The following is a 12,710-nucleotide window of genomic DNA, read 5'->3' on the forward strand; positions in this document are numbered from 1 at the left end:
AGGGCAGGGATAGGATACAGAGGGACCTAGACAAATTGGAGGATTGGGCCAAAAGAAATCTGATGAGGTTCAATAAGGATAAGTGCAGGGTCCTGCACTTAGGACGGAAGAACCCAATGCACAGCTACAGACTAGGGACCGAATGGCTAGGCAGCAGTTCTGCGGAAAAGGACCTAGGGGTGACAGTGGACGAGAAGCTGGATATGAGTCAGCAGTGTGCCCTTGTTGCCAAGAAGGCCAATGGCATTTTGGGATGTATAAGTAGGGGCATAGCGAGCAGATCGAGGGACGCGATCGTCCCCCTCTATTCGACATTGGTGAGGCCTCATCTGGAGTACTGTGTCCAGTTTTGGGCCCCACACTACAAGAAGGATGTGGATAAATTGGAAAGAGTCCAGCGAAGGGCAACAAAAATTATTAGGGGTCTGGAACACATGAGTTATGAGGAGAGGCTGAGGGAACTGGGATTGTTTAGTCTGCGGAAGAGAAGAATGAGGGGGGATTTGATAGCTGCTTTCAACTACCTGAGAGGTAGTTCCAGAGAGGATGGTTCTAGACTATTCTCAGTGGTGGAAGAGGACAGGACAAGGAGTAATGGTCTCAAGTTGCAGTGGGGGAGGTTTAGGTTGGATATTAGGAAAAACTTTTTCACTAGGAGGGTGGTGAAACACTGGAATGCGTTGCCTAGGGAGCTGGTGGAATCTCCTTCCTTAGAAGTTTTTAAGGTCAGGCTTGACAAAGCCTTGACTGGGATGATTTAATTGGGGATGGGTCCTGCTTTTGAGCAGGGGGTTGGACTAGATGACCTCCTGAGGTCCCTTCCAACCCTGATATTCTATGATTCTATGATCTTCTACTCCTGGGGGAATTCTATTCTACTGCACGCATGCAGAATTCATGTCCCCTGCAGATTTTTTTTCTCCGCAGAAAATACATTCTGCCAGAGAGGCACTTCAATTACGCCTGTCGCACCAGAACAAATTGCAGCAGGCTCACCATAGCAGAGAGCAGCCAGCTGCATTCCTTACAGCACCCTGCCAGTGGGACCAGGTTAGGGGGAAAAGGATATGAGGAGGAACAGACAGGGCAGGGCAAATGGGGCTGCTGGGGGGATCACATAGACAGGGATTTAGAAGGGTTAGAGGGGTGGGACAGACTGGGGCAGGGGCTGAATGGGAGTGGGAGTGCAGGGCCACATGGGGATGAGGGGTGGCTGAGTGGGGGTGGAAAGACACATAGGGACGGGAAGGTGGTGCAGGGCCACATGGGTATGGGGGTGGGGTGGCTGAGTGGATCTGCAGGGAAACAAGGGATGGGGCAGATGTGCCTAACTTCCCAACTCCCTAACAATTCTTCCACTCCAAAAAAAGTCCATACTTCTACCCACACCCAACAACCCTCCAGGTTCACTCCCAGGGTCCTTCCCAGCAATTTCTTCCCACTCCCTCAGCTACTACCTCTGTCTCCCAAGCCTTTGCACTGCTTCTGAGGTGTGCAGGAAATACGTTTCTGTATTACAGTTTAAATGAATTACTCAAAGTTTTCTGTTAATATACCTAATAAGGAATCTATTTGTCAAAAAACATTTCCTGAATTTTTTGTTGTTGCCTGTATTGTTACAGACATACTTGCTGACAGGTATTTTGAAGTAAATTACCAAAATAACTGAAACTGGTGTGATTATATTGTGTTCTTTTGACAAAAAAAATGCAGAATTTTAAAATATTGTGCACAGAATTTTTAATTTTTTTGGCGCAGAATTTCCCTAGGAGTATATTATTCACTTGAACCCTGCATGTAAGTACAGTGTAATTACTAATGAGTCCTACTAGCAGGTGGATTCAATTAGCTCCGATCAGGATACTACAGGGGCTGAATCTTTTTGTAGATGGTCTGAGATAGGGAATATTCTACAAATTGCCAAGCTTGTGGAAAAAGTTTATGTTGAAGTTTATATTGAGTTGTTATTATTTGAGTTACCAATAAAGCCAAACCCAAGACAGGGGATAAGTTTTCAGTGTGCATATACTCTGTTCAGAGAAAAGTGGGAACGTTACTTACTGACATCTTTGTTTTTCTTCTACTCTCTTTCAAAACACTTTTTATGAACCCAGATCCATACTCTCTATGGTTGGCCAGAGGGAAGCCAAAAATTGGAAGAAACTTGTCAATCAAAAATTCAGTTGAAGAAGTTAAAAACTTTATATGCTAAGGTCACCACACTGTGGCCCTGGCCCTATCTTGTGCTGGGGACATCAAAAGGTTATACCTACTTTACACTTCTCAGATCAGTAAGTTGAATAAAAGGGAAATAAATTGCAGCTTTATTTCCCCCTTATTATTTAAAGAACTGTTAACTGTAATTAATTTAAAAGTATTAAAAAACCCAAAAAAACTCTTTTGGGGGGGAGGGAGAGGCCCAGTTTACAAAGACTTTTAGTGTTTTTCTTTTGACTAGCATGTTGATCTATAACACCAACTGGAAATCAATTAATTGAGCTGAAGTTGCTCTAACCTGAAGACAGAAACTAGAGATTCAAAATATAACAAACAACAAAAAAAGTGTATTGGATTTACATAGAAGTTGGAATGAAACAGCTGGAATACAGTATAAGGGGTTTTGGGGTTTTTTGGCTGTCTTTTCCCCCCTAGTCTCAGCAACAACTCTAGAGGCCAAATTTTCAAAAACTGGCCAGTTAAATTACACCTGTGACATTTGCACACACATCCTTTGTGTATGGAAATACACATTTACACATGCAAAGTGGATAACTGCATGCACACGTGCCATTTGCATGCAGTTACCTTTTTTTCTTCATAGTCTATAATGGAAGCCATCTATCTTGAAAGATGACAGTGTAAGCATCAAAGCAGTTCAGTGACTATGTGTCATGCTGCAGCATTGCAAGTGACTTAAAAGTCCAATTCACAACCAAAAGCAGTCCTTGCCAAAATTGCCAGAGACATCACAGACATAAGGCACAGGGCCCGAGGATAAAGCCAGTGCACTATGAATACATCAGGTCTGCTGCAATGTTCTCTTCACTCTCTTTGCTTTCTGCTCTTTCAACCACCTCTCTTAAGCCTCTTTGACTCCTGGGTATAGCACAGTGCTCAAGTATAACCTGTTGGTAGTTGCATCTTCCCAGCCTGCAATGTCAATGTTGAAAGTTTTTGAGTCGCTCTTCCAAACATCCTTGAACCTGAGCCTAGGTCGATTCAATGACAAGTTCTCTGTACAAGTTCTCTGTCCGTCATCCATCGGATATGGATGACCAAATGAATGGAGACATCTGTGTTTGAGAATAGTGATTAGACTTGGCAATTTTGCTTTCTCAAGCACTTCAGTCTCAGGAACTTTGGTTTCTCACTTAATATTTAGAATACAGGGAAGACAGAAGATGTGGAAGGTGTTTAGCCTTTTCTTGTGCCTGCTGTAGATAATCCAGGTCTTGCCACCACACAGCAGCATGCTCAAAATGCATGTCTGGTAAACTTGTATCTTTGTTTTTCAATGTTAGTTTTCTGTTGTCCCAAAGTGGCTGCCTTTCCAATGTGAGAATTAAGCTTGTCATCTAGAGATAAATTATCTCATACAGATGATCCCAGATTGCAGAACTTGTGCACAGCTTCTAGAGCGGTGCTAGCTATTAAAACTTCTAGTGCAGTCAATACATCCTGTTGCATAATCATTGACTTTTTTAGACTGATGGTTAGTCCACATTCATCACAAGCTACTGCAAAGCTATTGTAACGTTGCTGGAGCCCTTCTTTACTGTGTGCAACAAGCACTGCATCTGTCAGTTCAGGTATGTAAAGCCTACTATTGGTACCGCATAACTTAGTATAACCTGCCACGGCTTGAGTGCTCAGCAACTAAACTGGAGTGGCATACCCCTCACCAAATTGTGGGGGTATGCCAGATACCCATTGGAATGAAAAACAATTTCCACAAGGGAGTAATTCCATCTGGCACTACTGCCTTGCAGCTGGTTCTTGATTGAACAAAGGCTAGGAGAGAAAACCCTGAACCAAATCTGCTGTGGAGAAAATGTCAGGTGGTTTGCACTGCCACTCAGCTCTGCCCTCCGGCATCTCCTGCAGCTGTGTTGGCTTCCAGATGTTTTGGTCTCCAAGCCTTTGGGCACAGTAAGTACTGTCAAGAGCAGGGCTTTGGTCCTAAGGCAAGTCTCTGCCTCCTTATTTTTTTATGCCTAGGCGTGTGTGCCAAAGGTTCAGGTACAATGGTTGCCCTCTTCAAACTTGCTTGTTGGAATGTGAGGACAATGTGTACTAGTATGTCAAACGACCTAGAGGAGGTCAACGATCCTAAACAGACCACCATCATTGACAGAGGGCTGGAGAAACTTGATATCGACACAATCACTCTCTCTAAAACCAGACTCGGTGGCACAGGCTCTCTAAACAAGATGTCAGGTTTCAGAGTAGCAGCCGTGTTAGTCTGTATTCGCAAAAAAGAAAAGGAGTACTTGTGGCACCTTAGAGACTAACCAATTTATTTGAGCATAAGCTTTCGTGAGCTGCAGCTCACTTCACTGGATACATAAAGTGGAAAGTACAGTGAGGAGATTTTATATATACACACAGACCATGAAAAAATATACATTGTAAGGAGAGTGATCACTTAAGATGAGCTATTACCAGCAGGAGAGTGGGGTGGGGGGAGAGAAAACCTTTTGAAGTGATAATCAAGGTGGGCCATTTCCAGGAGTTAACAAGAACGTCTGAGGAACAGTGTGTATGTGTGTGGGGGGAATAAACAAGGGGAAATAGTTTCACTTAGTATAATGACTCAACCACTCCCAGTCTCTAGTCAAGCCTAAGTTAATTGTATCCAATTTGCAAATTAAGGATAGTCACTTTGAGATCAGAAATTGAGTGTCCAGCGAGATTAAAGTGTTTATGAATGTTATAATTCTTGACATCTGATTTGTGTCCATTTATTCTTTTACGTAGAGACTGTCCAGTTTGACCGATGTACATGGCAGAGGGACATTGCTGGCACATGATGGCATATATCACATTGGTAGACGTGCAGGTGAACGAGCCTCTGATAGTAGGCTGATGTGATTAGGCCCTATGATGGTGTCCCCTGAATAGATATGTGGGCACAATTGGCAACGGGCTTTGTTGCAAGGATAGGTTCCTGGGTTAGTGGTTCTTTTGTGTGGTGTGTGGTTGCTGGTGAGTATTTGCTTCAGGTTGGGGGGCTGTCTGTAGGCAAGGACTGGCCTGTCTTCCAAGATTTGTGAGAGTGATGGGTCGTCCTTCAGGATAGGTTGTAGATCCTTGATAATGCGTTGGAGAGGTTTTAGTTGGGGGCTGAAGGTGATGGCTAGTGGCGTTCTGTTATTTTCTTTGTTGCGCCTGTCCTGTAGTAGGTGACTTCTGGGTACTCTTCTGGCTCTGTCAATCTGTTTCTTCTCTTCAGCAGGTGGGTATTGAAGTTGTAAGAATGCTTGATAGAGATCTTGTAGGTGTTTGTCTCTGTCTGAGGGGTTGGAGCAAATGCGGTTGTATTGTAGAGCTTGGCTGTAGACAATGGATCATGTGGTGTGGTCTGGGTGAAAGCTGGAGGCATCTAGGTAGGAATAGTGGTCAGTAGGTTTCCGGTATAGGGTGGTGTTTGTGTGACAATCGCTTATTAGCACTGTAGTGTGTTACATCTTCTTGTTCCATAGAAAAAGCAAACAAGAATGCCACAAACTCATGGTGGTTTGGGGTTTTTACGACCGTTGGTTGAATGTCTCATTGCAACGTCAGAAAGTATCATACCACTAAGACTATATACCACAGGTGGCTTTGCCAACACCATCAGTACACATGACCCAACACTTTTCTCCATTTCTGAAGAGAAGAACTTGTTCTATCAGCAAGTCAACAGTGTCATCAGTAAGATACCACTGGACGAGTGACTCTATCTACTGGAAGTCTTAAACACAAGAGTTGGCTCAGATCATGAGACATGGCCACTATGCATTGGCCACAATGGAGTGGGAAAAATGAACAACAATGGGCAAAGACTACTGGAGCTCTGCACTCACCGAAGACTGTGCATTACTAACATCTACTTCCAAGGAAGTCACCACTGGAAGGTCTCGTGGAGACACCCCAGATCTGGACAGTGGCACCAACTGGATTTAATTGTCGCATGTAGAAAACAACTACTGAATGTTCTCCATACTCACAGTTTTCATAGCGCAGACTATGACATAGACCATGTGCTTGTATGGTGCAAAATAAGGCTTTCACAGAAATGTCATTGTACCAAACAAAGCTGTTGCTCACACATTAACATCAACAATACAAAAGACCAAGGAAGGAGTCTCAGAGTATAGTAATTTCAAGAAAATAATATATAGCCTGTTTCTGCCAAATGGACTGAACAAATCAATAGAAAACTCTCTTTTCTAAATACCACTTTGTATGCCATCCATTTATGGCTTTGCTAAGGAGATTTGTGCTAAGGCGATTTCTGCAAAACAAACAGTAAGGCATCTGCAGGACTTCTTAGTCTTGCCAGTTGGTCACCATTGTTAGGTTTGAAAAGCCAAAGCCACTTTGACATCTGCAGTGTATGAAACCGTGACTGGCATGGAATATCCATATTGATTTAGTATGAGAAAGGCTTTTCAGCAAACACAGAGTCAGAAAAGAGTGTAATTAACAAACGCCACAAAATACTTTTATGGGGCGCTGTGCTGCTGGAGGTACAATCCTTTGGGTGAGACGTAAACCCAGTCTTAACTACATGAGGTCATTAAAGATCCCATGATGCTTTCTGGAACAGTAAGGGTGTTAACCATATTAATTATCTTGCTCAGCCTTCAATATATTAAATCACATTTCACTTGCCTATATTTCTCTTGCACCTTCAATTAGATACAGTATTTTCATTTGTTTCCTGCCCTGGACTGTAATGTAATGTGTCTGTATGCTATTGAAACAGCTGCTATGGTCTGTCCCAAAGTCAGAAAGATTTCACTTGTGAGTGACATCTCTATGTACCTTCTACTTGCCCCAGGGGACTGTTATTGGGCTTATATCAGGTCTACACTACAAACTGGTGCTGGGATAGCCACGGCAATTGTAGGTTTGATTTGTGACTGATGTAGCTGTGCCAGCAAAAGCCCCTAGTATAGACATAGTTGTACAGTATATACAGTTATAAAGCAAAGTTATAAAGCAAAGTGTGCTTTTGCCAGTATATCTTATTTTGCTCGGGGGGTGGGGGTGGGTGGGCAAGAATAAACTATGCCAGCAAAAGTGCAGTTTTGTTGGTACCGTATAAGCTGCATCCACACTACGAGCACTTTGCTGGTATTATATACCGGAATACTAATGCCAGCAAAATTCTCCTAGTGTAGACCTGGACTTAGTTGGGGTCAAATCCTATATTAGATACATTTCTACTAATTCTGAGTGCAAAATTTGGGCCTTACTGTTATTTATTGTTACTTAGCATTTGTTGAGAGCTGACCTTATGCTTGGTTCTCTACAGAATATGAAGAAAATACCATCCCTATCCCAGGGGAATAAGATCTAAGAAGATAAACACAGACAACAATTAAAACACAAAAACACCATTTAATCATGTAGTGGAGGTGTAAAAAAATTACAGCAACGCTTTTTAGCTTAGGCTTTGTTTTACATATCTCACTGCACACTAAAGAGAAGAGAGGTGTTAACATTGATGGCCCTTGTGAAATAACTGATTTAAAATGGGACTTTAAGGGGGTTGAGTACTCTTTGCATCGATGGCAAAGAGGAGGCAACTGTTCAGAAAGATTGAATCTTTGTAAAATGCTTTGAGGTCTTTGGAAAAAAAAAAAACTCTTTAGAAGTGCACAGTAATATCATTAACAAGAAAAACTCCTGGTGGTCCTCCTCAGTATCATGAACAATTTGCAAATATACAAACAGGGTTCCTACCCCTGCTCTTGTGAGTTACATCTCAGATCAAAGTGAAGGGCTGAGAGGCTGGGACAGCATGAACGCAGAAGATTAGGCTATCTCATTGACATAAATCCCTCTATCGTTAGAGGGCCTGCCCGAGAGAGTCCCAACTTCCTCCTGCTGGGCAGAGCAGGGCAAGCAGGTCTGCCCAAAAGAGTCTTACCCCCTAAGCAGCGCGAGACCCGGGGCAGTCTCCCTGAGGGGATCTCTTGCGGTAGCCAGGGTGAAACTTTGCGGCGAGCAGCTCTGCCTGAGGGAGGGTGGTGGCTCCGGGACAGAGGAGCCTGAGGGAGTCTCTCCCCCAGCGACGGGCAGCGCTGCCTCAGGCTGGCTCGCTCGCTCGCTGGCCGCCCGGAGGGGGGCGGTGCTGCCGCTCCCTGTGCTGAAGTAGCTCCCAGGTGGCAGCGCCCCGCTCTCCCCTGCCCTCCCTCCGCACCTGTAGCGCGCCGCGGGCAAGTCCCTGCCGAGCCGCCGTAGTGCCGCGGCTCTGCCCGCTCCCTCCCTCTCTCCCTCCGCCTTTCTGCCGGGTTGGGGTATCGCGCCGCCGCTTCCTCCTCTGCAGCCCTTCGGCCGCGGCCCTGACGTCGTTTCCTTCCAACATGGCGAGCGCAGGTCGTTGCCGCCGCTAATGGAGGCTGGTGCGGGCGGGCGACTCCGGGGCTGAGAGCGCCACGGTCGGAGCTACCTGCCGAGCGGGGCTGCAGCGCCCAGGCCGGGCCCGTCCCCGGGGCCTCGCTCACGGCGCGGTGACCTGCTCCGCTCCCCCTCTCTGCCCCCCCCCCCCGCGGCCGGGCGGCCACAGTCCCGGACCTGCAGCCGCCCGAGTGCCCCCCGCTTGCCCGGTCCCCGCTGCCTTCCCCCGGCGGGAGCGGCCGGTCCCCCCGATCGCGCCCATGTATGAAGGCAAGAAGACGAAGAACATGTTCCTGACCCGGGCCCTGGAGAAGATCCTGGCCGACAAGGAGGTGAAGAAGGCGCATCACTCCCAGCTGCGCAAAGCCTGTGAGGTGGCCCTAGGTGAGAGCCGGGGAGGGAGCGGGGGCTGGGGCAGGCGGTGCCCCTGGGCTGACCCCCTTCCTCTCAGGTCCCCCTCTCCCGCAGCCAGCCGGGTGATGGGGGAGACAAGGCGGCGGTGGGGCCCGTTGGAAGGGGGGCGTGATCTGGGGGTTCACAGGCGTTGGGGGAGCGGAGGGGGGCTGATGGAGGGATTGGAGGGGGAGAAGGAGGGTTAGCTGGGGGCTGGTGATCGAAAGGCGGCATCAGACAGGCCCTTGTGATCAAGCCGAAGATGTGGCCGTCCTGGTGTTTGTGTAACTGGGGATGGGAAGAAGAGACCGGGGGGACCAAAGTCTTTTGGTTATTACACTGCAAGCAACTACTGGTGTGTTTGGATCCCGGAGAGAGAGAGGTTGCCGAGTTGCCCCTTGTTGACAGCGAGGGGAAGGGATGCAGTCAGTTGCCCTGGCGGGGTTTCACCGCCCCACACGCCCAGGATGAATAGGCAGAGAAGAAGGTGTGTGTGTGTGTGCTGAGCTGAGCTGACCTGGAAGAACAAGGCCGCCGGGGAGGGAGCAGGTGACAGGCAGCGATAAAGGGGGAGGGAAGAGAAAGAAAGGGGGATGATGGAAAACAAGAGACAATGACACTCAGGCCACGTCTAAAATTGATGTCTGTTCTCTGAATTAGGAAGCTATTCTATAGGGAGGAAGAATGAGGGTGGAGGAGATTCAGTCCATAGCTGTCTGAAAGGAACCTAGGTAGTGTTTGTGTATGGAGAGAAAAATAGCTGCTAGAAAAGGGGGTTTCTTTCATGTATTGCAGAGTTAATGTAACCACAGTGAAGGGAGATAAACATTGTGGGTGCGTTCATGTTGCTCTAGATGAACGAAGTATTAAGGTTGTGATATAGCTGACTGTATAAGGTTTAGGTGAGGAGATACTGAGAAGAAAAAAGGGTTGGCTGTGTGAAACATGCATTTTGGCTTAAACATCATGGTGTAATGAGCACAGGCCAAGGCACTGATCTCTGGACTGAGAAATGACCTCACATTCATCAAGATGATTGTATCATTTAATTGGAAGAAAATCTGCCTTTGAGTTGTTTAGATGTATTCTTTTTATCCTTAAATTGTCAATGCTGTCGGTGTTGTTGAAGTGATTTTATCTTATGAATTTTTGGTAATATGTTCATTTTAAGTAGATTTATTTAAAAGGACATAATTAACCTGAAATTTACTTTAAAAAATCAATTATAAGTCGTTTCATGCGCTATACCAGCTCATGAGTTTTTCTGCTACTTTTGTCGCTTTAAAATCATATTTTCCTTTTTAAAAATAAAATAGTTGTCTCCTTTGTTTGTGATATACCCTGACCAACAGAGGAAATTGGATATAATGAAACTGAGACTATTCACAAAGTGCTGTCAAACACACAAAGTAAACAAATTGAAGAAAGTATTTCATCTCTAATCTTTGTGATAGTTTTTTTTTTTTAAAAGACAGAAGTGGGATAATGTCCATTTGACTTACAACATAGATTACGCACTTACCCTTTATTTACAACTTAAATTCAATTAACTAAATATAAAACATGCAGTTTTAAAAACTGAGTTTATATCTGGATCATTTTATGTGGACTTGGACAGTAGGAAACCTCATGTGATTATACTTTATTTCAGAAATTCAATTATTTATTTGTATCCCTGGAGCATCCAGATTCTAACACTAGGATGTTGGTCCCATTGTGTTAGGTGCTATAAAAATATAAACAGCTCTTGCCCTAAAGATCTTGCAGTTTAATATCCTGATCATGCAAACTGATCTTTGCTGGCAGACCCATACTCACAATGAGCCCCACTGATTACTGTGTCAGTGTTGAGTTTTACTGAAATCTTCAACTGTGGTTCCAATTCCAAGATTGGCATCTAAATAGGGACAAGACATGACACATGGGTGTGAAGACGGCAGAAGACAGGAGAGTGAGATAGATAAGGCAATACAAGATTGTATATATTAGCTAATATAAAACATGAAGACTTCATGGGTCTTTTGAATAGTATAATTGAACAAATTATAGTGTTTTTATTGTAAAAAATATTTAGATTGATAAAATAAAAACCTTAATGGGTGATTGTTTGGGGACTCAACATTTTTATAGCCCCATCTTCTACTTAGAACAGTGATATTTAGCTCTTGAATAGCAGTTTCCATCCATAGATATCTACATGCTTTACAAAGGAAGGGAAATATCATTTTCCCCATTTCACATATGGGGAAACTGAGGCATGGAGTGAGATGTCTCACCCACACCACATCGTGGCAGAGATAGGAATGTGGCTGATTCCTAGAAATGTTATGATTCCTAATCTATTCCCCTATCAGCTCGGACTGCCTCTCCACATTATTATAGAAGTCTTTTAATTGTAATTATGTAAATCTCGGTTTTCACTTCTTGCTTATAAAACCAAAAACATTACCATCTTGCATTTTTGGATGTTGAGTGCTAAAACCAATTTTTAATGAAACTTTAGTGAGGCCTTACATAATGATTTAAAGCAACTGCAGGTGATCTGCTGAGGAATTGATTTTGTTTTTCTTGGTTAAATGGGATTTAGCTTTTACCTAATGTTACTAAAATGCATTGTATATATTTAAATCAGCTAAAATATTGTTGTCGGTCTGAATAGTTAATCCACAAAGTTCTAGTTAAATTATTTCATGAATTTTTTTAAAAAGCTTTTTCATTACTATTTTGGGATCTTCTCAAGCATAGCAGTGCCAATGATATAATAATAGGATATTACCTACTGACAGTAGATTAGAAGAATACTGTAATTAAAATCAGTTGTGACTCTGATCCAAATATTAGTTCTGCCTGGGTCCTTGTTTTGCAGGATATGTTTTAGTTAATACAGATCTGCATATTAAACAGAAACTAAAAAATATTTTAGCCAAGGAGTTTTTGGACCCACCTTTTGGAGAGAACCTTTAATAATAACAACAACAGCAAATACATGTGTGCCATGGAACCAAAGGAAGGTGGACAGAGAATACGTTTTGGTCTCTTTATGCTTTCTATTTAATTGTGTTCATTGCTAAAAATCTCAAATGCTTAGATGCCTTAGAAATATGTAAGATATACAATACTGATATAATATGAAGGTCCCTACTCAACTGTTTACATTTACTGCTCAATCATAGTGAACAACTAAAGGCATTGGGGGGCGGGATCCTGAATCTTAACAGTAAAATTATAATGGACTCTATCTGTAAAGAATTTGAAATGCACAAAATAGCCAGCTGCTGCTTACACTGTTTTCTTCATACAGGTATATGTGGCCATCATTAGACAAGCCTCTCTGCTTTTTTTAGAGTAGCAGCCGTGTTAGTCTGTATCCGTAAAAAGTAAAGGAGTACTTGTGGCACCTTAGAGACTAACAACTTTATTAGAGCATAAGCCACGAAAGCTTATGCTCTAATATATTTGTTAGTCTTTAAGGTGCCACAAGTACTCCTTTGCTTTTTTTCAATAATTTTTTTTTTGTATTGTTCAAATTGTCAGGTTGGTGGGGTCCTATATTTGGTCTACTTAATGTTCCTTATATTAGATCTGGCTGTAAATTTTACATCTTTGTTTCTAAAAACAATTTTTTGGCGTTCCTTTTGTCCTGTTTTTTTAAAATCATGTGGTCAATGTCAGGAGCCCAGCATATATAAATAACAAGTAAAAAACAA

General features: G+C 43.6%; 1 protein-coding gene across 2 annotated transcripts in view; it reads left to right on the top strand.

The window, feature by feature from the left end:
• The first annotated feature begins 8,066 nt into the window (after positions 1–8,066).
• ARFGEF1 (ARF guanine nucleotide exchange factor 1) overlaps positions 8,067–12,710 on the top strand; it is a 183,909-nt gene continuing 179,265 nt past the window's right edge. The window contains exon 1 of one of the 2 annotated variants that reach the window (XR_014710184.1): positions 8,067–8,994. Coding sequence is in view for 1 of the 2 variants with exons in the window: in XM_084618769.1 (XP_084474895.1) it covers positions 8,871–8,994 (124 nt within the window). In the remaining variant the exon portion in view is untranslated. The remainder of the gene's footprint in view (positions 8,995–12,710) is intronic. The other variant, XM_084618769.1, reaches the window with a different exon arrangement.

The sequence above is a fragment of the Lepidochelys olivacea genome (genome assembly GCF_965140295.1).
Source record: "Lepidochelys olivacea isolate rLepOli2 genome assembly, chromosome: 2".
Taxonomy (NCBI): Eukaryota; Metazoa; Chordata; order Testudines; family Cheloniidae; genus Lepidochelys; species Lepidochelys olivacea.